The 25,639-nt window shown below is 41.1% G+C and overlaps 1 protein-coding gene across 1 annotated transcript in view; it reads left to right on the plus strand.

Annotated features, from left to right (window-relative positions):
- The window catches only part of LOC136627973 (somatomedin-B and thrombospondin type-1 domain-containing protein-like), a 71,072-nt gene extending 59,732 nt beyond the window's left edge, over positions 1-11,340 (plus strand). Inside the window, exons 2-5 of the mRNA XM_066603530.1 lie at positions 2,055-2,237; positions 2,325-2,415; positions 7,746-7,904; positions 9,694-11,340. Of these exons, the coding sequence (XP_066459627.1) occupies positions 2,055-2,237; positions 2,325-2,415; positions 7,746-7,904; positions 9,694-9,799 (539 nt within the window). The 3' untranslated portion in view covers positions 9,800-11,340. The remainder of the gene's footprint in view (positions 1-2,054; positions 2,238-2,324; positions 2,416-7,745; positions 7,905-9,693) is intronic.
- The last annotated feature ends 14,299 nt before the right edge of the window (positions 11,341-25,639 follow it).

A 25,639-nucleotide genomic window follows, 5' to 3' on the forward strand; every position in this document is an offset into this window, starting at 1 on the left:
ACCGCGGGGGATTTAAATGCCGTGGCATTTAAAGGGTTAATAGCCACAATCAGCCGTACGGCCAATTGCAGTTATTGCCCGAGGGTGTCAGCTGTAATAAACAGCTGACGCCTGCGCTGTATGAAGAGAGGTCGCCCCGTGACCTCTCTTCATACATACCCCGACGCTCCAGGACGTAAATGTACGTCCTGGAGCAGGAAGGGGTTAAGGCCGGATTTACACAGGCCAACGTGCATTTTTCATGCAAATGTGAAGTTTTTCATTCAAAAATGTCTTGCTTTGCTTTCCTCAGGCACATGTTTCATGCATGTCAGAGGATTGCAAGTGTTTCCTATTGATTTAAATGGGAAACATCACATCGCACGGCATGCTAGTGCCATGCAATGGTTTTTAAGGTCCCAATGAAAACAATGGGTCAGGCATTCCACACCCAAAGATAGAACATGCTGCGATTTTTATCCACACGGCATGAGAGAAAACTATTGCTCATGTTAAAAGAAACCATTCAAAAGAATTGAATTCATTTTTGTGCAAGTTTTGTGCGTCTTGCAAAACACGCAGCGCAAGATTCTCGTCCGAGTCAATGTAGCCTAAGAAGGCAAGAAATTCCAAAAATTAACTCTTGACAAGACATACTTGTTAATTCAAAACCATTCTAGGTGACAACCTCATGAAGCTGACTTGATTGCTCCGTTTACTCTTGGCATACAATCGTCAAAGCAAGAGGGGACTACTTTTGAAAAATCTAAAATATCAAACCTGGTTTAGCACTTTTGTTTGCTACTAAACTCCATATGTGTCCGTCGTACTTGTCGTGTCTTCAATATGCATCTATAATGTAGAGAGAAAAAAAGCATGGAATGTAAAGTTGTGTCCAAACTTCTGACTGGTAATGTGTAATATAAATAGAATATTTTACATATGTATGTAGGACAGCAAGAAATTTTGTAAAATAGAAAACAAAGGTATACCTGTTTGATGCCCCAGTGGTCCAGCACCACTTCTCTGCTGCTACCCACCTGCTTTTTTTTTTACCCACCTAGGCCTTTATACATATGACAGCTGCAGCCAATCAGTGGACTCAGCAATTGTATACCCTGTACCAGTGAGGTCAGTGATTGGCTACAGCAGACATGTGCACATATGGACATGTCACTGCTACAGCCATGGAAAAAAAGCTTAGCAAGAGAGCCGAAGCTACAGCCCTAGACCGGTGGGGTATCGAACTCATGTATTCATTTTCCTTCTTCATTTTACAACGTTCCCTGCATTTGCATGCTAGAATGTATTTCTTGGACAACCCCTTTTAAACTGCCACTCCAGCAAAAACACATTTTTCCATTCCTGCCACTTTCACCTGATTGCCTATCACACTCTTTATGTATTGAAGCCACTTCCATGCAGTGCAGCCCCCTGTCTGATTCTTATCATGCACCATCTTGATGGTGAGATTTTATTTTCATTTTCAAATCCATTCCATGATGAATCAGCATAGCATTAGCTAGAGGCTATACCATTTCTGCTTGCTGGGGAAACAGTTTAATTATCATTACTGTCTATATTTACATAAATAAGCTACAGAGCACAAGTATACAGTCAGGAGGATGAGCTGTGATCTTCTCTATTATAACTGTGTGACAAGAGCTGTGTGGTCATCAGTACCTGTGAGTGTCTGTGTTCCCCTCTAGGCAATTACTGACACTGACTGTGAACTTAACTAGTTTCAGACAGCATAATCCCAAGTAAATCTGAACTGGTCAGAATTGAGGAGAAAGAGGCCAGGAGTTTCAGATAGAAAGGAATAACTAACCAAGGTAACATTAGCTCACTTAAATATACTGGGGGATAGTTACATAATGAATGAAAAAAACAAATCACTGGAGTGGCCCTTTAAATACATGCTTGCTGACTTTCTGCCTGGATCCTCAAGGTGTGCCCCCCCCCCCTTTTTTTTTTTTACTTATAATTCCTACATGGAAGCAGTCATGACTTTTTTTCAATTTTGTATTGCCCATATGAAACTTAGAGTAACAACCGTTTTCTTTCCCTTGCAGTCTCGCACTGTATAGTTGGTCCATGGGGGCCATGGAGTGAGTGCAGCTCTCTTTGTGGAATTGGGAGCAAAGAACGATCACGGCAAGTGAAAGTGCCTCCTGGAAGTGGAGGAAACCCCTGTCCAGATCTAAGACAGCGCCGTGGCTGCTATGGAGATGACGACACCTGTCATTCCTCCAAAGGTTACAATTAATCTTTGTCTGTTGTATTATATGTGAAATTATGGAACTTTCTATTATGCTTAAAAAAACCTCATTAATTTGTTACAGAAGTGGCCAAGATATTGCCAGGCTCTTTCAAAAGGGATTCCAGAGACCCTTGGAGAAGGCCCCACTCCACAATTTCATTAAGGGCTCCAAGGTAAAGCGAATATAGTAATATAATGTTTTTGAATATTGGACAATGACTACAAAAGAGTATCCGTTTCTGGATGTGAAGATATACAGCGTGTAGTCAAAAAGACTGATCCAAAAACAGTTGCAAAGTAGCATATGAGAAGCAGAAATTTGTTTTAAGTGTCTCTCTACATCCTGTAGGACCTCTATAATAACTGAAGAAAGAAAAGTGTACTGGAAATCGCCTCCTTTTGCTACAATAAAGGCAGATCATCCACCGTCGTTAGCAGGAGATTCACGTACCAATTCGCATTGAGAGTCCCTGGAATGAACACAAGTCCAACGATGGCTCCATCCTTGTATCGTAGCAGGAGATGTCAAGTTCTCTTTCCTTACTTCAATCATAGCAGCGGTCCCACGAGACTTGGAGAGACGCGGAAAGCCAATTTTTGCTTCTTGCATGCTACTCTTCCAACTTTGCAATTGGGTTTTACTTTCTGTCTCCTTTAGGGGACATGATACAAAATTGAAATCCAGGGCCTGTGCACCTACTATCGTGTAGTGCATCCATCTCTTCCTAGGACACCAGTTGTGTGGTATAGCACTGGATCCGTCTCTTTCACTACTCCCTGTATTGAGTAGAGTGGGAAAAAAAGGTTTGCTTTTCAAACTAAATCCATCTACAATAGTACAAAAATACATAGAGAACTACTACAGTAGCACTCCTATGAATATTGATCACGAACATCACGTAAGCAGTCACTATTAACCTTTCTAGGTGACTTTTTTTTTTTTTAGCTGTCTGTTTAGATGCATGCCCTTCTATTATGATCACAATAGATCTCTGTTTAGTTCATGCTGAAATTACTTTTCTGGGTGAAAATCATAGAAAAGCAATAGTAAAATGTGAAAGGTCAGCTCTTTTGTGTTCTACTTTGTTACTGTGAGTCCTGTTAATGAGCGGAGCCACAGGGTAGCTGAGAATGCCCACTCCATTAAATTCTTTCATCTTTCTGCCAGGGATGACTTGTTAATAAAGGAAATTGTAACAGGCAGAAGGAAAGGTAACCACATCTGGCAGGAAGGGAGGACCCTTCTCTCACATTTCAAAAATATTAAAGAAGAATAACTTTTGACCCAGCCTTGCCCTCCTCCCAACTGTGTACCCAATAACATTCATCACTTAACCAAGCCTTGGAAAATGACTAAACATGCACCAAAACGTATTTGGCACAGAGACTATAAATGGTAGACACAGTATTGTAACTTGCCAAATATGGTCAGATGCAGCAAGGAGAAATAAATGTTTTTACAACATGCAGAACATACCATAAACTAAACATTATGACTAAATGTGCCAAAAGAAATCCAACACAACAAATCAAAATAGTTTTGACAACGAACATAACCAGAGGGCCGCTTCACACGATCTGATTCCTATAGTGGAATCATTTTTCCGTGCAAAGGATCCACAGTGCAAGGTATGCACTCTTGGTTTTTCATCACACTCGTGATACGAATTGTGTATTCTGCGAACAGAAGAAAAATCGCAGCATGCTCCAGTTTACTGCTGACTCTGCGCTGACAGCCTCCACTGAAGTCAATGGAGGCCGTCCGACCCGCAGTCCGTACGTAATTAACATTGAGTTTGGGCCGCGGGTATCTGCCTCATCTCTAAGTGATGGAGCTGGAAATACAAATATTAGGGGAAAAAATGTACTGTGCATGGACGGCGAGCCGCCGCACTCGTACGCAATGCAGAATAATCAGGTGCACAGGGTTGCCAGTTGGTTTCACATCCCGCATTCAAAATTCGACCCAGTCGTGTGAAGCCGGTCTTAATCAAGACAAAGTCAAATCTATCTGTTTTGATTGATTCTGGCTGTAGATTTAGGAGGAGGGAATAAAGAGGGAATAGTTGAGCAAATCCACTTAGTTAGAACAAACTAAAACCTAACAATCTCATTGTATTATTAGTTGCATCGCCATCTACATAGCAGTGAACAATGCAAATGATCCCAGCAGTCGGCAGGGACTTGCATGTGACATTGTGTTTGCACACTTGGGGCCTTATTCACCTAATAATGCAACTTCTGAAGTTAATTGGTTGGCCCAGACCTTATTTAGGTGGAAATATATGCACTCACAACTGTTCAGTTTATTTTTTAAATAAGTCTTTTTAAATAAGTCTTTTTTTTCATTCCATTGTAACAATTTGGACTTTTTTTCAGCTCCATCATATAAAATCTAAATTAAATTCCAAAGCGGAAAAAAAAACACCAAGCGGGTGAATACTTTTTGCAAGGCATTCTATAATGCATACAGTTATGAGAAAAACTAAGTACAGTCTTTTAATATGTTTTTTTTTCCTATCAGGCCCTAATAAACATGATCTGGTCCTTTTTGTGGTCTTAAAATTAGGTAAATATACATTCAGATGAACAACAAATGAGAAATTACATAATTTCATTATTTATTTACCAAAACTAGGCCAAAATGCAGAAGTAGTGTATGGACAATTAAGTACACTCCATGAATCAATAGCTTGTAGAACCACTTTTAGCAGCAATAAGTTACAGTAATCCTTTTTTTGTATACTTTTATCATTTTCTCATTGTTTTTATCTGCTCTTCTTTACAACGTTTCTTCAGTAGATTGAAATGTGCATAAACTAATGCCCACAAACCTCATTTAAGTCCTGCCACAGTATTTCAATTGGGTTGAGGTCTGGACTTTGACTGGGTCATTGCAAACATCTTCTTTTCTTTCCAGCCATTCTGATGTAGATTTGCTTGTGTGCTTGGGATCATTGTACTGATGAATGATCCAGTTTTGGCCAAGCTTTAGCTTTTGAATAGATGGCCTCACCTTTGATTCTAGAATACTTTGGTATACAGAGGAGTTCTTAACTGCAAGGTGCCCAGGTTGAAAGACAGCAAAAATTACTTTTCTAAGATCATTGCTGATATCTTTCCTCCTTGGCATTGTGTTAACACACAGCTGAATGCTGCAGGCCAGCAAACTATCAGCAATTGTGACCACCTCTATAAATGCAGCTGTTTTGATAATCAATTAAGGGACTTTGATTATCAGCACCTGGCTACTACTTACTGCTTTCATATGAATGAAGAGGGTATAGGTGTACTTAATTTCTTGACAAACATCTTCTGCATCTTGGTTTAGCTTTTGTACAATAAATAATGACACTCTAATTTGTCATGTGTTCTTGCTTATCGGGGGTTGTACTTCCCTAATTGTAAGACATTCTAAGACCCAGATGTTTATTTTTTTTTTATGTCCTGATACTTAAAACCATAGAATTCTAAAAGGGCGTACTTCGTTTTTCTCATGACTGTATATCATCTAAATTATTTAAGTATAACATTAAAACCATTGATTAAGTGAGGTGAATGGCATTGATTATCTTGTGCTAATTGCATCTGTCGAGGAGAGAGATGTAGTTGGCAGCAAGTGAACAGTCAATTCTTGAAGTTGATATTTTTGGAGCAGGAAAAATGTGCAAGCGTAAGGATCTGAGCAACTTTGAGAAGGGCTAAATTATGATGGCTAAATGTCTACATCAGGGCATCTCCAACTAGCAGGTCTTGTGAGGTGCTTTTGGTATTACAGGGGTTAGTACCTAACAAAAGTGGTCCAAGAAAGGACAACCAATACACAGATCAATTATTTCAACATACATTAGGATAATGTAAACAAAGGTTTTTATTAACCACCTCTGTATAGTTCTTTAGAATATGTTGGTGTTCTATAAGCAATAGGAAACAAAACACCCTTGTATACTTGTTTTGCTAAGTCTTTGCATACATGAAAATGTGTGACCCATAGGCACAGGCTGGAGACATGTGCACTCTGTGCCATCTAACTGCGCCTGCTTTATAGCACACAGCAATGGAGGTATTGTTCTTTCTCAAAACAGATTTCTTTTAATCGGATACACCCCTTGATGTTTATCCACACCTCGGCTGCAGGCATTCTACACTTTCCATGCTGTGCTGCCAACATCTCCTGCTGCACTCTCCAGAGAGGAAAGAAATACGCACAAGTACTATTAGGGAAACATCTGTGCCCCCTCATGTTGCTTAATAATCATGCTGTACTTTGCACTGATAAAATCACAACATTTTGGAAGGACAGAGCATTTTGTTTTAAGTGGACTTATAAAAATATCATTTAATGATGTTGTGAACGAAGCATTACACAGCCGAGGCTCTAGTTTGCAAAGTTGCTTTATATTATCCTCTTGCTCTATAGGTCACATAGACAATAAAAATTTAGCTTAGATCCAGACTTTTTGTTGCAAATTATATATATATATATATATATATATATATATATATATATATATATATATATATATATATATATATATATATTATGCGCGAAAGCCCTCGCTGACTGACTCCACCAATTCTCTAACCTCCCGATGTCGTACAAACATGAAATTTGGCATGAGCGTTCTTTAGGTCTTAAATGGGAAAAGTAAAGGAGTCACAACTTGATTATTCAATGCTAATTGCAAAAGTAAGTGCACTCCTATGTAATGTAACTTTCCGATGCTGTTCAAGCGTGAAATTTGGCATGAGCAATCTTCAGATCCTAAATAGCATTGAATAATCGAGTTGTGATCCTTTTCTTTTCCTATTTAGGACCTAAAGAATGCTCGTGTCAAATTTCATGCTTGTACGACACCGGGAAATTACATTATATAAGGGTGCAATTAGGAAAAGTAAGGGGGCCACAAATCGATTATTCAATGTTCAGTGCAAAAATAAGTGCACTCCTACGTAATGTAACTCGCCAGTGTTGTACAAGTGTGAAATTTGGCACAACAATCTAAGTGACCTCTGTGTGCATATACTGAAGAGAATCTACCTCAGCTTGTTCTCAGTATATACAGAGAGATAACTGACCTCTATGTGCATATACTGAAAGGCTGTAAAGTACATAAGGAAGCAGCCATGGACTGCAGGGATGGAGCATGCTTTTAAGGCTAAGAAAGGGTTGTAACCAGTCTGGGGTTAAATTTGAATAAAAAGGGGTATTGCCTTTTAAAGGGTAAAAAGTGAGGAGAGTGGGAGGGGTGGCACATTCTACAGAGGGACATTGGTACATGCAGTCTGAGGAGAATCTAATGCACCTCTATGTGTATACATATTTTGTTCCTCTGCAGTAACCGAGACTTCATGAAAATTTGGTAAACACCTGTACCAAATTAACTTGGGTGAAGCCAAGTATATCAGCTAGTAAATACATAAGAATATTTAATGGTTTAAACACTAGTTTATAAACCATGCCAGTATTGCTTATATGTATTTTTATTTTTTCTTCTTTCAGTTATTGTGTCTACTTCAGGCTGAAACATGTGGGACCTGCCTGTCAGGTGCAAAACTGGGGCAGACGGTTAACACGAGAACAAGTTATATGTGTAGAGTGCCAGGCTGAGGCTGTGGGTACTAGCGGGCGGTGTCAAGGGGATGGTCTTGCTGGTGCAAGGTAAGATCACTGTGTAGATGGAACTAGAGGTGAAAAGTACATTTAAGATAAAGGTGACTGGGTGTAAACTGTACTGTAATAAGCATTGAACACTCAGCCATTTAGATACACCTTAGGGCTCCTTTACATGAGCGTAAATGTTTTTGCCGTCACACGCTGTTAAAGCATGTGAAGAAATGATGTGATCAAGTCCCGAGTTTAATTAGCGTTTTCTCATCCATTCACACAGCTGGGTGTGACATATTAGCGGAAAAAATATACGCTGCAGCACGGAAATGCATCGCTCGGCCTAAATCCTTGGACTGACTACACATGCCTAAAGAGGGGCAGCTGTAAGGTCTCCTTCACACGGGCGATTTTGGCATGCTGCTACAACTCGCATGTATGTGAAGCCCATGCTTTCCTATGGGTTAATTCACACATGCGATGTTTTATAGCATGCGACATCCCAGCACAAAAATCTCACGATGGTCCCGCGATGTGCATGTGACTCGTGAGGTTTTGTAGCCCATGTTTCCCTATGGAGCCTTCCTCTCTGTTGCATAGCATGAAAACGCAATTTTCGTGCGGTGTGATGCAACTTTGACAGTAGGAAATCCTACTGTCAAAGCCCTACTGTAAGCCCTGGCTGCAGGAAAAATAAAACACCACCTTAGAAATGCTGTCCGCCCAGCCGTATCTTCTCCACAGCACTATTCTTCTTAATTTCTTCTGGTGAGGAATATAAAAAATCTCTGCCTCCTGGAAGCTCTGCCTCTGATTGGCTGATGCTTAGCCAATCACAGCCAGTGCTCGATTTACCAATCACAGGCATTCATCGAGCGCTGGCTCTGACTGGCTAAGCGTCAGCCAATCACAGCCAGTGCTTCCAGGAGGCAGGAATTTTTCAATCACTGGCCAGAAGAGAAGCCACTCTAGGTAAAGTACACTTTAAAAAAAAAAAAAAAAAATTCTGCACTTAGGCCTATTTTCAGGATAGCTTATATTTAAACCCCCCCCCCCTCCTGTGAAAACGCAGCTACATAGCTACATCACCTCCCAGACAGCGTCTGTGTCCCCGGCGGTGCAGCGAGCTGCTTGCGAATTCCTCCATTGTGATTGGATCGAGAGCCAATCACAGCTGGCGCACGATCATTTACAGCAATTCAGTGAATTACATCACTGAATGGCTGTGATTGGTTTATCGAGCGCCGGCTATAATTGGCTGGCGCTCGATCCAATCACAGCACTTACTTACCCAGTGCTGACGGCGGGGGAATTCAAAGCCAAGCAGAGAGATGACAGCGGGGGAATTCTTAAGCAGCTTGCCGCACTGCCAGGGACACACGCCGGCTGGGAGGTGGTTATTGCGGGTTTTCTTTTAATCTAGTATGTACTAGAGTCTAGCTCAGCTTATACTCGGGTAGGCTAAGTTTTACCACAAAAAACTAGTAAAACTTATTGACTCAAGTAGAAGCCGAGTCAATAATACTCAAGTATATACGGTAATTTGATTTTATGTGTACCCATGTCCGAAGATCAAAAGTGATTAGCTGTTTCGACAAGACAATCCCCTATAGGGGGTGTGCGTTCAATTTTTCCAGGAATATAAGTTCAGAATTATTGACTTTGCATTCTGTTCTCAGATCTCATATCCATTGTGCGACTCATAAAATTCATGATATGTTGAGGCATTCTAAATGTAAATTCACGGTATCCATCAGATACCTGGTAGATGTACCTAGTTGCAGAAATGAACAGATGCTGCCATCATGCTTTGCATTACTAAACTATCTTGTAACCCTTCTAGGACATTCTGGACTGCTGCCTCCCTTCCAGGCTGCCAGGGCTCCTGGGTTCAAGAAGACCTCAGAGAGGACTGCATGTGCCAGTTTCTCTCCTACCTTTTTGTGTGATGATGAGCATTGTCACCGGTGGACGGTGATGGCAATTGCATACATTGCTGTCCCCATAAAGCCAAATAGTTTACCTCTCAGATACCTACCTCTTCCACCTGCCTCTTGGAGGGACCTTGCTTCCTTTTTAAAGATTCAGCTACTTTGTAATTGTTGGTTAGTATATTGTTACTTGCTAGAGATGGCTATTATCCTATCTACTGTCTGAAAATGTTCTTAGATTTTATTCATTGACCAGTGTGAAAAAATGCCACGATGTTGAAAGAGGTTCCATTCGCACGGGCATATTTCATGAACCGAAGATGGACCCATTATAGCCAATTGGGCTATTAACACAGGCAGCTTTTTTTAATCACAGTATGTTTTATTCAGGTTCATGATATGTACCAGAATTGGACATGCAATGTCCACTGCCGTGGGGATCGGACAGCACAGAGACATCTGCCTATGTGCTGTCCTATTGCACTTGAGAATTTCGGACGCAACTTGCATATGCCCATGTGAATGGGCTCTTAGAAATATTTATGATTCGTCAATATTTCAGTGTTGCCTCGAGCTGCTAGTATAAAAGGTGAAAGTGAAGAACATAAAAATTAAATTTAAAAGCACGCTGAAGTACATTCATATATGTAATTATATTCATACATTCTATGTCCTATAGTTTTAAACCTTTTATCTCATACAAATATTATTGCTTACAGTAATAATTTGCATTTCCACCAACTACAACCCCGCACATTGGTTTGCTATGGAGCTCCAAAAGTTAAATCAGCTGGGTTTGTCCTGAAAAGGTATTCCAAAATTGAAGGGGCTTTCCCCACTATAAATCATTTGTGGGTCACTTCAGTAGGGTGGTGTTATTTACGGAACAGGAGGGCTAGTATTTTAAGAAAAAAAGATAAAGGGGACACAGCATTTTTGTTCTAAGCATTTGTGGTGGGTCCAGTGTTCAAACCTTGACAGCGCAGCTAAGAATGCATATCTAGTCAATCTACCATTAATGTTTATGGTGGGAAATCCCTCTAACAAATAACAGTGTGCAGGGGGGCTGCAAAATAGCAGTATATGTAATCTCTACGATTCTGTATTATGGAGCCTGGGTCACTCCATGCAATACTTTAAGGAGAAATAATTCTGTAATATTTCATTGAGCATATTTTTTTTAATGTCTGGTGCTAAGGCTCAGTATGCCTTTTTGTATGAAAGTTGAGGCTTCTAGAACTATTATGACCCATAGGAGTCTATGTGGGCCCTATTATGGCTCTGTGCATGCAGCCTTGCACATACAAGTAAATAGGCTGGGGTGTTTTTATGTTGAGAGCTTGTACACCATTAGTAAATGTTATGCTAACATTGTCAAAGGCCAGGAAGCAACTGGAAATAAGTGTGGACTCTCCAGGAGGCGGTGCTTATTATGCAAATATTGTAGTTATGATTGTACAGAAATAAAGTAATACACCAGTTCTTTAATAACATAGTACAGGGTGTTAATTGCTAAATTAAGGTTAAAGGGGTTGGCCAGGTGCAGACTATTTTTTTTTTTTAAAAAGGGGCAGAAAAGCAGCCGTACTCACTCATTTGTCTCCCTGGCGATCCAGCTCCCAAGGTGCTCCTGGTCTTTTGATGATTGGCTACCACCTGACTGCTGCAGCAATCACGTACCTTTCTTCTCCCGATATCATGGTTCCCAGCATCTGAGTTGTGATGCCAGAACGGCATGTGACCACTTTCAGCCTCTTATTGGCTGCAGCAGTCAGGTGGTAGCCATTCATAAGCAAAAACTGGGAAAACCGCCACAGCTGCAGTGCTGGATCTCTGGGGGAACGAACAGGCGAGTACAGCAGTATTTATTGTTTTAACGCATTTGGGCCTATCTTCTGAAAAATGTTCCACACTTGGCTAACTGCTTGAAGGATAATAGATTAAATATATTGAAATGTCACATTTTATCTATATGCTGTTTGCAAATCACCTAAATTACTAAGCCGTAGTTATTTTTTATTTAGTTTCCTGTTGCATATATGGTGCCAACATATTAATAATATAATAATAGTCCTTATTCCAAAAGGGGCTCATAGCCTGAATTCCCTCTCCCCCTCAAACACAACATATCTGATATATGTGGTTCCATACGTCTCAATCAGCGCCTGTTAATATATAAATGCTAATATAAAACAAAACGTGTAACAAATATTTTTTTTCCCTACTGCATGATTGTGATGGATATCTGACAGATGCGATCCATGTTTAAAAAGAAAAAAAATTACCTTTTAAAGTATCCGCTTTGTCTGTCTTTTTTCGTTTTTTTTTTTTTTACACTAGATGGTTCACAATTGGGTTATTTTCATATCCAGACACACTGGAGGGCTTAACGAAATTCAAGAAAAGTTAAGGATGGACACAACTGTATACAAACTAGAGTCAATTTCATACAAAGCCATGTAAACTATCAGTATGAGGAAAATACATGCTGCAAAATAGAAAGTGCCATCGCTAGAAAGATCTTGGTTACAAGACAATTAAAGTTAGCCCATGGGAGTTCTCTAGATTTCTGCATAGATTAATAAAACGAGGTCTGCTTTAAAATCCCCTTGCATCACTTCTGAGAAGAAGCGATCTCGCTCTCTGGCAAAGGATCGCAGAGAGTTTCTCCCACTGTTTTCAACGGGGAACCCTTGCATCTCACCTAGCACATGGTGTGATGCTGCCGCGATTCGTTTCCCTACATCACATTGCAGGAAAACATTGCTTGTGTCTATGACCATTTTCAAAAGAATGAGGTTCATATTCATGTGTCTCGCAACGCAAAAAAAGTACACAATTTTCTCACCCGTGTGATGCCGACCTTAGGCTGCTATTATAGGAGCGTTTTCTTCCCTGCAAAATGCAGGAGGCGCTACACTGATTTCAGCCAGCTCCTGGACATGACCAAGGTCCAGCTACAATTAGAGTTTCTCCTGTTGCAAAACGCAGGGAAGGATCACTGCAATGTAATAACAGCCTTGCAAGGAGAACATAAGTGAACTTCTGTGTTACCAACTTCTCTGAAAGTCAATTGGTAAATTATGTTTGTTAGGTGGCCTTCACACTTGTAATAAAATCGCACGATGGGAGAGTGAGTGAAAATGCAGAATTATGAAACCAATAATTTTCTTCACATTTTGTGATTTCACTCCTGCAATTTACGAGAAAAAAAAAAGAAAAATGCAGAAAGATAGGGCATGCCACGATTTTATTTTTTATCTCCCATGTTTCCCGATGGAGCCTCCTTTATCACATCGCAAAGCACAAACTTGCAAAGATAAAAGATGCAATTTTCTTGCAACAAAATCATGGTCACCAATGTGAAGGAGCCCTTAAGGAGATGAGGGTTTTACAATTGCTTTGCCCATTAACTACATAAGCACCAGACTGTCTTGTACCTTACGGACCAGACACTTTTTAGGGATTTTACCCATGTGGCGGTTTTACTGCCGTATTTTGCTTCCTTTTTAGCTACCAAAATAATTTTTGCTGCATTTTTTTTCTGAGACATATAGGGCAATTTAAAAAAAAACACTTTTCACTGATTTTTAATTTTGTATATTTATGCTAAACGGGCTGCTCTATTTATTTCAGACGTTTTGATATATAGTATGGATGGTTTTGGCTTACAGGGCGCATGTGGCGATTGTTTTGGTTGGCATCGGCTTTATGTTATTTTCTTGTGTATATATTGTTGTATTCTGTAATTTTTATTTACTTGTGTATGTAATTATTTTTTTTACCATCTATGTCCCCCATCACGTCCTGTAAGAACTCTGGGGGACAGTCACATGTTTTTTATTTTTTTTTATTTGACACTTTCCCACTGTAGCTGGGGCATCCATACGAGCCTCTGTTACAGGGGAAAACAGCCCCTGTAGTGACATTAGTCACTGGCAGAGCTGGTCAAGGTTTAGTATGACCCTGCAGCTCTGCTGTAGCAGGGAACCCCAGCAGTCACATGACCACTCCCGGCTCTTGCGGTGGAAGAAACCCTTCCACTTTCTAGTACGCAGTGCTCAATGAGTGCTGTGTACTCGGGGAAGGAAAAGGCAGAAATGCTTTAAAAAAAAACCCTCCTGCCTTCTCCTACAGGTTATTTGCTGTTATTACTTGAAATAATAAGAAGTTGTCTCATCTTCTTAGCTGCGGTGCTTGTAGTCTGTGCATGCAGAGAAAAATCATACTCACATCCGTTCTGCCATTCGGTCCTATGGCTTGTTTAAATGAATCATACAAGTATAATGAAAGAATAAAAGCAAAGAAAATCATCCAAAGTGTCTGTATTCCCATGTATCCACTATTATTTGCTGTTACTAACAGCTGATAACCCGTCCTGTCTCTAATTAATTGCAGAGCAGGAGGCTTAAAGTGCTGCTGTAATTTTACTATCGTGGGGTTTTAAAGGGGTTGTCTCGCGGCAAACATCTAAATTTTACATTACCCCATTCCCCCCGTCACCCCCCTAGCATAAAATAGCAATTTAAAGCGGTTTTTAAGCCGCTTGCTACTCACCGATCCGACGAAATATGAACTTTAAAAAATCTTCTGCCTAAGATGGCCGCCGGTCCTTTCCCAGGGATGCACTGATGTTTTCTCCCATGGTGCACCGCGGGTCTTCTCCCATGGTGCACCATGGGCTCTGTGCGTTCCATTGCCGATTCCAGCCTCCTGATTGGCTGGAATCGGCACACATGACGGGGCGGAGCTATGCGATGACGCGTAGAAGGGGGCGGAGCCAGAACGCCGCTCGTGCCGGACCGAAGAGAAGCCAGAAGACCCTTCTGTGCAAGCGCGTCTAAAAACGTCAGAAGACATCAGAATTAGACGGATCCATGGAGAGGGGGACGCTAGCAACGGAGCAGGTAAGTGAATAACTTCTGTATGGCTCATATTTAATGCACAATGTATATTACAAAGTGCATTAATATGGCCATACAGAAGTGTATAACCCCACTTGCTGCCGCGAGACAACCCCTTTAAGCCCAGGACCAGGCACTGTATATTTATCGCGCCTGGTCCTTAATGGGTTAAATAAATACACAGAATCTGTTAATCTCAAGAAGGATTGGTTGGTGTAAACCTTGAGCTAATGAAAACAACTTTCAGAAGACTTATAGAGATGCATGAAGCTGAAAAGGGTACAAGACCCAGGTGTACATCAAGCCACAGTTACCAGGATTGTTGCTGCTGCTTACTAGGAGTGGATGTTATGTTAAAATCACTTCATGAGCACAACGCTAATTCTGAACAATGTAAGAAAGAACCCAAAAGGTGAACAGCAAAGGACTTGCAGAAGACGCTACAACCATCTCTGCACATGTGTTCACTATTAAAGGGGTTGTCCCGCGGCAGCAAGTGGGTCTATACACTTCTGTATGGCCATATTAATGCACTTTGTAATGTACATTGTGCATTAATTATGAGCCATACAGAAGTTATAAAAAGTTTTATACTTACCTGCTCCGTTGCTGGCGTCCTCGTTCCCATGGAGCCGACTAATTTTCGCCCTCCGATGGCCAAATTAGCCGCGCTTGCGCAGTCCAGGTCTTCTCCTGTTCTCTATGGGGCTCCGTGTAGCTCCGCCCCGTCATGTGCCGATTCCAGCCAATCAGGAGGCTGGAATCGGCAATGGACCGCACAGAAGCCCTGCGGTCCACGGAGACAGAGGATCCCGGCGGCCATCTTCAGCAGGTAAGTATGAAGACGCCGGACCGCCGGGATTCAGGTAAGCGCTGTGCGGGTTGTTTTTTTAACCCCTGCATCGGGGTTGTCTCGCGCCGAACGGGGGCTGTCATTGAATGGCTGTAACTGGCTGACGGCGTGTGTATTAGCTTTCTGGAGGCGGGGATTTCAAGCCCCGCATTCAGAAAGCAATGCTGCGCCGGGGATGAGGAGCGAGCGACATCCTGCCGGAGCGCGACAGAACGCCGGGGGAGGTGAGTAATGATTTTTTTTTTTTTACACTTTTTTTTTGGTATTACCGGCGTATAAGACGACCCCCGACTTCAGAGCAGATTTTTCGGGGGTTCAAAAGTCGTCTTATACGCCGGTATATACGGTATATCTGTAAATGCAAGGTTCTTGAAAAATATCATTGTATTGTTCCAAGATGGACTTTATTTCAGTTTTTTTTAATTGTAATAGAAAAATGGTTCCAAAAGCTCAAGATAAAAAAAGATGTTAAAAAAAACCAAAAAAACAGACAGAGCTCGAAAATCATAGCATTAGAAAATACCGCATTCAAGCGCATTTCTGCAAGGCCCCATTGAAATCAAGGGTAGTGTTATACTGCGGCTACCACGGCGTTCAAAACACTGCAGTAAAAAGCGCTTGTGTGAGAGTAGTCTAAAATCTACTTTAAAATTATTTATCGGTCACTGAACGGCATAACAAAAACAAGAGAAACTTTGTTCTTCTGCCTCCCAATAACCATAATAAGGATCAAAAAGTTGTCTGTATACCAAAATAGTACTAATAAAAACATCAACTCTAAAAGCAAGCCCTCACAAACTGTCAATGGTGAAGTAAAGTTATGGTCCCTAGTTACCAACTGACCCAGCGGTACAACAGGGGGGAAGTTAAATTTCCAAAATGGGCACATGGCATAGCTTGACTGGGGTTCAATAGCCAAAAGACCAGCAAGGGTGCTCCTGAATACCCAGTGTCATCAACACTGCCTTGAATGGGCCCAGGAAAAATGGCAATGGACTTTGGACACGCTGAATGTCTTTTGGAGTAATTGAGACCCATTAGCTACTGAACTATACAGATGGCTACGTCTGCATCTAGCGCAAAAAGCATGAAGCTGTATCCCATGGGTGCAACATTGGCGTTCAACAGGCCAGTGGTGGTGGCAGCATTATGGTTTGGGGAGTTTTTTCCTGGCATAGTCTAGGACCATTGTTTATCATACCACAATCCTTAAATGGTGAATATAAAAAGGAATCAGGACACTGCCTCTGCAAGTAAATATTGGAAGATAGGAAATAATAAATGGAATTGGACTCACTTGACGTGTATGGCACAACACTGTAGATGCTATAGGAGACACTCTGTCCTGAAGACATTCAAAAGACAGCAGATGTAGGGAGAATCCCGAGGCACCAATGTCTCGGACAAGCATCAAAAGGAAAGTATATGAGGAAAAAGTTCAGATTTCAATGTTAAATGATTGTCAGTGCATAACACAAAAATAAAAAAAAAACAGTGCAACCTGTTTCAAAGCCAAAACATGCTCCTTTCTCAAGCACATGTAAAAGTTAAATGAACTGGCAAAGATAACAGGTAAAGGAGAGGGTGTAACCCAAAGGACCAATAGTGTTAGGTAGTACCTGTGGGAGTGTCTCACCAATCACATGGTGTACCTGAAGTGTGTTAAAGCTGAGTCATGGCAATATTGATTATCTGAATACCCGGTCTTGTATTTCATTCCAAATTAGCAGTGTTTTCTTGTATTTTTAGGAACCCCCCCCCCAAGGATACCTTCCCCACTCCCCAAGGCCATCCCACGGTGAAGTAAACAAATATGCCTCCCATTCAAACATCACTCTTCCAGTTGTGCGATTCAAGATAAACCACTTTTATCAAACCATCTCAACCAACCCGAACCACACAAAAAAAAAGACAAAACCAAGAAGAGAGCAGGGACAAGTGTGTGCACAAAAACCCCACCAAACTCTTTCCTCAATGAAGAAAAAGATAATAACCAAAGCCCACAGAGCTGGAATATTTAATCTATTTAAAAAAGAAAAAAGACCTGGAAGTCCTTGCCTTTAGCCCCACGTGTCCCTCAGATTTATTTAATTTATTCATCCACCTAAATAGGCTAATAAGGAACCTATCAGTCGCCATTTTTCCATCCAAAAGGTTGAAAATTCGTCCAACGTGGAAGAGATTTACCCATTTGTTAATCCAGAATCCGAACAGGATCCAATTTTTAAAATTTTAAATTATCCTATTATAACCAGCTTTAGGTTGGGACTAAGTTTTATCCTGTCGAGAAGAAAGGTCTTAGAGACCTTTTATCAGACGGTTCTAGAAGATTTTAAAAGAATGACTGACTGATTTTAAACCAGTGTCCAGACCCAATTTAAGCCCTTAGTGACAGAGCTTTTTTTGCTTTTTTCCATTTTTGTTTTTTCCTACTCCCTTTTAAAAAATCGTAGCTCCTTTATTTATCCATCGAAGTCGCTGTATGAGGGCTTGTTTTTTGCGGGACGAGTTGTATTTTTCAATGGCAATATTTATTGTACCATATAATGTACTGAAAAACTTTTTAAAAATTCTTAGCGGAGAGAAATGGAGAAAAAAAACCCGACATTCCACCATCTTTCGGTGCGTCCTGTTTCTACGACGCATTAACTGCAACAAAAACGACCTGATATTTTTATTCTATGGGTCAGTACGATTGCTACGATACCAAACTTATATAGTATTGTTTTTGCTGTAGTACTTGTATTTTTTTTTAAAGATATTACATTTTTTTCAATTATTTTCTGCGTTCATTTTGTGCGCGCGATAACTTTTTATTTTTCCGTCGACATAGTTGAGCAAGGGCTCATTTTTTGCGGGATGTCCTGTAGTTTCCGATAGTATCAATTTGGAATACATACGACTTTTTGATCGCTTTTTATTGCGTTTTTTCTGGGAGACAGGGTAACTAAAAAAATGCATTTCTGGCGTTTATTTATTTTTTCGGACGACATTCACCGTGCAGAAAAAATAATGTGCTACTTTGATAGATCGGTCTTTTATGGACGCGGCGATATCAAATACATATTTTTATTTTATGATTTAGATTTTTTAATAATAGATATGGCAAAAGGGGGGTGATTTAAACTTTTATATCTTTTTTTTTTTACAATTTAAAAAACTTTATTGATCTTTTTTTTTTACATTACTTTGAAGTCCCCCTGGGGGACTTTAACATGCGATGCTTTGAATGCTCCTGCAGTATGATGTAATGCTATAGCATTAAGTCATACTGCTTTTTTTACAGGCAGTCTATGAAGCCACCCTGTGTGGATGGCTTGATAGGCAGTCTGCTAAGGCAGCCCTGGGGCCTTTCATTAGGCCCCCGGCTGCCATGACACCTGCACGGATCCCCCGATCTCACCGCGGGGGGGGGGGGGGGGGGGGGGCGTGCGGGACCCCCAAACAGCGTTCGGGGGATTTAAATGCCGCTGTCAGAATTGACAGCGGCATTTAAAGGGTTAATAGCTGCGAGCCGAGCGCAGCTATTGCCTGCGGGTGTCAGCTGTAATAAACAGCTGACGCCCGCGCTGTATGGAGGGAGATAGCGGCGCTACCTCCCTCCATACACGTCCTGCAGCTGCAGGACGTAAAAACACTATGGCCCGGTCGTTAAGGGGTTAAACAAAATCCAGATGTCTACTCTAAAACAACTATCTATGAATAAGGATGTAGTCATTATAAATGCAGACAAAGGGGGTTCGATTGTGATTATGGATAAGGAGTTCTATGATACAAGTGATAAAAAAATTAGATTATCACCCCAAGGGAGAAATTATTACCACTCTATATAAACTGGCAGAAGAATCTTTTCTGCACAAATTCTTGACTAAATAATGTATTTGTATTAAAAAAATCCCAAAGTGCCCTATTTTAACTTCCTCCCTAACATACCACCTAACACTAATGGCCATTTGGGTTACACGCACTACTCTACCTTTATATTTGCCAGTTCATTCAACTTTTACCTGTGCTTGAGAAAGGAGCATGTTTTAGCTCTGAGACGCGTTGCACTGTTTTGCTTTTATTGTTTGTTTTGTTAATTATTATTTGTGTTATGCACTGACAATTGTTTATACATTAAAATCGGATCTTTTGTCCAAATCTTGTAGAATTGATATCCTCATCATCTGTCACTGACAACACCCTGTCTCCTGGGCCCTCAAAAATAGTGTCTCTTTTGGTTTACACCATAGACCCTCCACCCACTTCTCAAGTAAGTGAGATCACATGTTGCAATTTAATTTATGGGTCTGACCTCTGAGTGCAGGAGAACTTTTTCTTCATATACTTTCCTTTGAATGGTGAACACTACAGAGGCCATTTAGCTGACCATCAGAACCCAAATCTTCAGGAAGTACTCCCTGACGACACAGTGCCCATACTTCAACAGGACAGCGCTCAATGTCATCAAGCTAAGATGACTAAGGAGTGGTTGGAGGAATACAACAATTAATTCTCTACACTGTCCTGAACCCCAAAGTCACTGGACTATAACCCTATTAAACATGCTTGGGATATGCTGGAAAGGATTGCGAGATAGTCTCCGAGTTAACTGCAAAATGTGCACCAATTGATGGGGCTGCTGCAGCGAGTATGGGTCCAGTTGATGACGGACAGTGTTTGGTACCTTGTGGAACCTGTTCCCCAATATCTGAAAGCCGTGATAGCCAAAATGGTGGACCAACTAGCTCTTGAGTAGGTATTCTTAATGCAGTGAGCATTGAGGGTATGTACCAACATTATAAATTTAAAACACCATTAAAACAAAACTGCTACTTCTTATACCCCTATATGAATACCTTAGAGGTATAGTTTTAAAATGGGTGTGACATATTTCCACTGTATTGGTACTACAGAAGCCCGGAAAATGTAGCAACGCAACTAATCCAGCAAAACTTATGTTCCTGAATCCAAGGGTGGTTCACCCCTTCTCTGCTTTGCGGGGGGTTTCACTGTCAGGATTCTTATTCGACTCGAAAACATAACCTTTAATAGATGTAAAAATAAGAGATAGGCTTAAAGGGCCAATCTTCAAAGGGACACACAAAACTAAAAATAAAAATCCCCTTTCCAGAATCCCAAATAGATGTGTGGGCAAAAAAATGAAAGGAATAAGAAACCAATAGAAAAAACTAGGGTTTCTAGAGAGACCGAATCCAAGGATGAATAAAGTGCTGGTCATCCGGATAATGAAACGGTCTCTAATACGTGTTCCTGTAACCACAGTGCGAACAGAGTTTCGGTTAGTGTTCCATTGAGGGGTAAACCGAAAATCCGTGTCCGTTTTTAGTATAAGGCTCGAAAAAAATCGGCACGGGACAACAAGAAGGATTCGAGACTGAAAACCGTCTGCAGTGTAATTTGCTATAGCAGGGTTTCAAAGTTAGAACAGCTAACGAATCCAAACAAAAGGTATAGCTACAGCGATGATTGAAACTCAGGGAGATTCGACGCGTTTCCACTAACATTCATTTAGCTTCGTCAGGAACCAAAGAGAGGTGTAAAATAAACCTCAGAGCTATTCCTAGAGAGGATCTAGTAAAATAAACACCGATCCCTAAATTAGAAAAGGTGGACTAGTCAATAGGTAAATACGTGGGTGATAGACAATGCTATCTCCTAAAAGCCTCTTAGTAGTGAAAGCTTCTAGAGCAATCCCCCACCCTAATCCCACCAGCAGGAACAGAAAACAAAAAATAGCAGCACCAGCCCTTAAGGTAGGTTGGCGGCTAATGAAAGTATGGTGTCCCAGTCTGGTTTAAGTAGTGTCTCAAAACCCTTCTGTGAATTTCTTCTCTGCTTTGCAGTTTACCCAAAAAGCAATAAATGTTTACATGTATGGTACGGCTGTATCGGGAAGAACCCACTTAATAATTTAAGCGGTGTTTGTATATGGTGGCCCAAGTTGGACATAATACAGTGCACATTCACAAGGCATATTTGTGTGGAAAAAAAAGGTTGCACTTTGCACCACTGTGCATTAATTTCTTGAAAACATCTATTGGCTCAAAATGCTTACTACATCTGTAGCTTAATGCTATAGGCTGCCTTCACCAATGGAGAACATAAAACTGCACAAAAGCCCTGCGAGAAAACGCAGCGTTATCACACAGAACACAGATGCGATATCGCTGTGGCGATATCATTGTGACCTGTATGAAAGAGGCCTAAGTCTGCATTTCTTCATGTTTGGAAATAAAAGTTTGCCAGTGTGAAAATCCGCACTTAAAAAGTAAGTACATATAGAAAATCTGCAACATAAACTGCAGCAAATTCCGCAAAACTTGTTAACTCTGGTCATCTGCAGAAGAGCAGCAGAATATCCGTAGCTCAGATGACGTGTGTGAAGCAGGCCTGGGGTCAGTTCTCATGGCCTCTGCAAATGAGACATTATGCCCAACCATCATTCCATTAAAATCTGTGTTCCAAAAGCAAAATACTGTTCCTACCTTTCTACCCATTTGTCCACACAGCAGTTTATGATCAGGTTGTCCTGCAAAAATGTGTAGCAAATTGTGAGGTACTTTTTCTCCTTCTAGCCTTTGTGAGAATTAAAAATTTAGAAGCTAAAACTATGTATTGTTAGAAAAATAAAAATGTAGTTCTTACTTTAATAGCCCAATATTCAAAAATTCTACAGAACACGTGTGGGGTCAAAATTGGCACAAACCCTTTACCTAACTGAATTTCTTGAGGGCTGTCGTTTACAAAATGGGATGTTTGGTGGTCGGTTTCTTCTAAAAAAAGACGCTTCAACGTCTCTGTAAACTTGAAATGATGCTGAAAAGCACTGTAATAAAAATGAAGGTCCCAAAAATCTAGAGGGTGCTCCATCATTTCTGAGGCTTGTGCGAGTCAAGTTGCACACTAGCGCCACCTATAGGATACTTCTAAAAATCTCCCAATTAGGGAAATAAATGTTAGGTTCTGTTTCTCTGCTAATTCCTTCTCTGTTGCAGAACAAAATACTTTAAAATTGAAAAACTGCTAAAGAAAAGCAGTAACTTGTGTAACTCTTGTGAAACACCTAAAGGGTTACTAAAGTTCCTGTATGGCATTTGGATACTATGAGGGGTTCTATTTTTAAGATGGGTTGATTGGGGGACAGGAGGGGGAAGGAATCCCTTAAAGCCAGTTAGGAATTGAATGGGTCCCTACAAAAATAGGTTTGGAAATTTCCTGACAATTTGTGCTGCTAAACTTATAATTCTTCTAACCAACGTTATTTAAATATTTTATGTGGTATGACTATTTGCCTTATAAGCAGAGAAATTCAGAATTTGAAAAAGTTACATTTTTTACATTGGCTGTGAAATTTAGGATTTTTTTCCCCCCACAAATAAACTGTATCAAGTAAAATTTAGGTACAATGTGTTATGAAAGAAAACAATCTCAGAATCATTTAGATTAGTAAAAGCATTTCAACCTCACCTTACAGATTCACCACTTCTCCCGGTCCAGTGCTTCCCATATACTATAAAGAAACAAATCCAGTATCTATGAAATAAACACAGAAAGGCTTTATTGAAGAACTTCTGTAAACTGCATAGAAAAGAAAATCTGATACCCTACATGTTTCAGACATGCAAAATACTCTTAGTCATAGAATACAGACCACATTATAGCATATAGTGCTGTTCCAGGAGGTAACTCAGTCAGGGGGTGTCATTTGTAAACTCACCGGTTCGCCCGTTCCTACCATGTCCGGTAAAGATCATTCTTGGTCTGAAAATCTGACTCTTTTTCAGACTGCTGCGTGTGTCTGGTCTTATGGACTTCCATGGGAAAATGCACGCCGACCGTCTGAAAAGCGAGGAATATTGCATCAACGGGATAACAGGGGGAATAAAACAAAATACATCCTTAGCTCCCCATCACCTCCCTGAACAGCAACATATCTTAGCTTATGGTGCGGTTCTAAGGTGACAGGTTGCCTTTAAACTTGTCTTATTCTCCGATTAAGAGCCGTTTACACCTGAGACATGTAAAAGATCAACTGTACTTTTCTATGGAATTCATGGAAATTCATCCATAAAGCTTTAGTATCCGCCTCACACAGCTGTGAATCCTGAATCTTTAGGAGAGGTGGTTTGGTTTCCCTTCTATGCAATTATATGTTATTAGTTTAGTTAGATTGTTATTCAAGCCCCCAAAGAAACATAATTGGGCAATTAGTAATCAGTGCAGAAATCCCAGTAATTCCAAAGGGTTCCCATGTTTTCATGCAACTGTCAAATATTATTTAAGAGAAAAGCCTAAAATATTTAGTTACTAAATCGTGGGATAATGGGAAATCACAAAATGCAAACATTAAGTAAAATCACTGCAATGTACAATATAATTTTTTATACTAAATATCCTTTAGTAAGAACACCTTGTGGCAATGGCCGAGGCACTGACAATAATTACATCACCTGTACGATACTGAGGGAATCCTGAAAACATGACATGTAGGGGTGCCCTGAAGAGTGGAGTTGGGAAACACTGGTCTAGAGATTAGCAAGTGTTATGACCAGTGAGTGTGGACCCAGTGTGCCAACTAACCGGTTTGGCCTAAACCCTAAAGGCGTTATCCTGACTGTTCCCCGGTATTCACCCTTTAGCCCTTGCACAGGAATCTTTGCTGCGGGGAACTGAACAGGCTGCTAACTCCTGGGAATGGCCCGTTGTAGTTGGCGGCTGACCCACGGGGGTCAGCCTCACTGCTGCAACACACCACGAGGCAGGCCAAAGCGCAGGGTCTGGATACGGACCTTGTGTCAGAGCAGGCAGTATGTAAACTAAATCTGGGTCACAAGTCCAAGGGTCAAGGCAGGAAGCGTTCAAGCAAGTCTAGGTCACAATTCCAAGGGTCAAGGCAGGCAGAGTTCAGGCAAGTCTGGTAAACAGGTCCAAGGATTGGTACACAGTAGACCAAGATCAGAATAACTGGCAGGAAACTGGAAACAAACACCACCAAAGCTCAGGCAAGGAGGAGTGTCTCTGGCACAGATAAATAGCAGGGTAATGGCTCATTAGTTTGCAGCTGGGCTGAAGGCACTTGGGAGGATTAATTTCCACAGTGCTGAATTAACTTCCACAGTGCTGGGAGGAAAAAAAGGCCACGTTTTACAGGGAGATCAGGGAAACATCCAACAGCAAGACTGTGGCTTTCCAGGGGTGAATTCAGCTGTGGTGACAATTCATCATACAATATATATGGGTACGGTTTTCTAAAGGTCATCCACATGTAGCAGGGAAAAATGAAACAGTGTGGAATTCGGGGCAAGCTGATGACTTAAAAATCCACAGTATTATATGCCTGCAGGAGACCCACCTCACACCTGAAACCACAAAAACCTTGTTGAAGCCATGGGTACAGTGGTCCGCTCATTCATGTCACACATCCTACTCCAGAGGGGTGTCTCTGCTGATAGCAAAGTCACTAAGATGGGAAGTAGAACAAATCAAGAGAGACCCAGATGGTAGATACATTTTCGTAAGATCCAAAATCAATAATGACCCATACGTTCTCCTGTGTTGCTATAACCCACCGCCAGCAACAACAGCCATTCTGGCAGATGGCGTCCAATTCGCAGCATTCTCACCAGACGCAACAGTTGTCTGTATGGGAGATATGAATCTGGTGATGGATCCCGTAGTGGACAGATTCGGTGGTGGTGCTCGGAGGGAGGGGGACGCGAGCAGGACTCGTCTCGCCTCTATTATATCGGTGACGGGCTGGCTGGATCTGTGGCGCGTATTTCACCCACAAAGACAGGAATTCACTTGCCACGCAGCTCACAATAATGCACTCAGTCGAATAGATTACATATTCGGGTCCCCTTCACTATTCCCCAAAATCAGCTCCATAGAGTTTCTGCCTCGAGGGATCTCGGATCACACACCAATCCGCATGATCCTTAAAAACCAAGGCCAGGCCACTATCAAGAGAATAAATGTACACCCATTCTGGCTGTCACTGCTCGGCCCCAATGACCGTATACCAGACCAAATCCAGATCTATTTTGAAGCACACGAGGCGCACATAGACAAACTATTAGTGTGGGAGACATTTAA

The sequence above is a fragment of the Eleutherodactylus coqui genome, chromosome 5, assembly GCF_035609145.1.
Source record: "Eleutherodactylus coqui strain aEleCoq1 chromosome 5, aEleCoq1.hap1, whole genome shotgun sequence".
In the NCBI taxonomy this organism is placed as follows: Eukaryota; Metazoa; Chordata; class Amphibia; order Anura; family Eleutherodactylidae; genus Eleutherodactylus; species Eleutherodactylus coqui.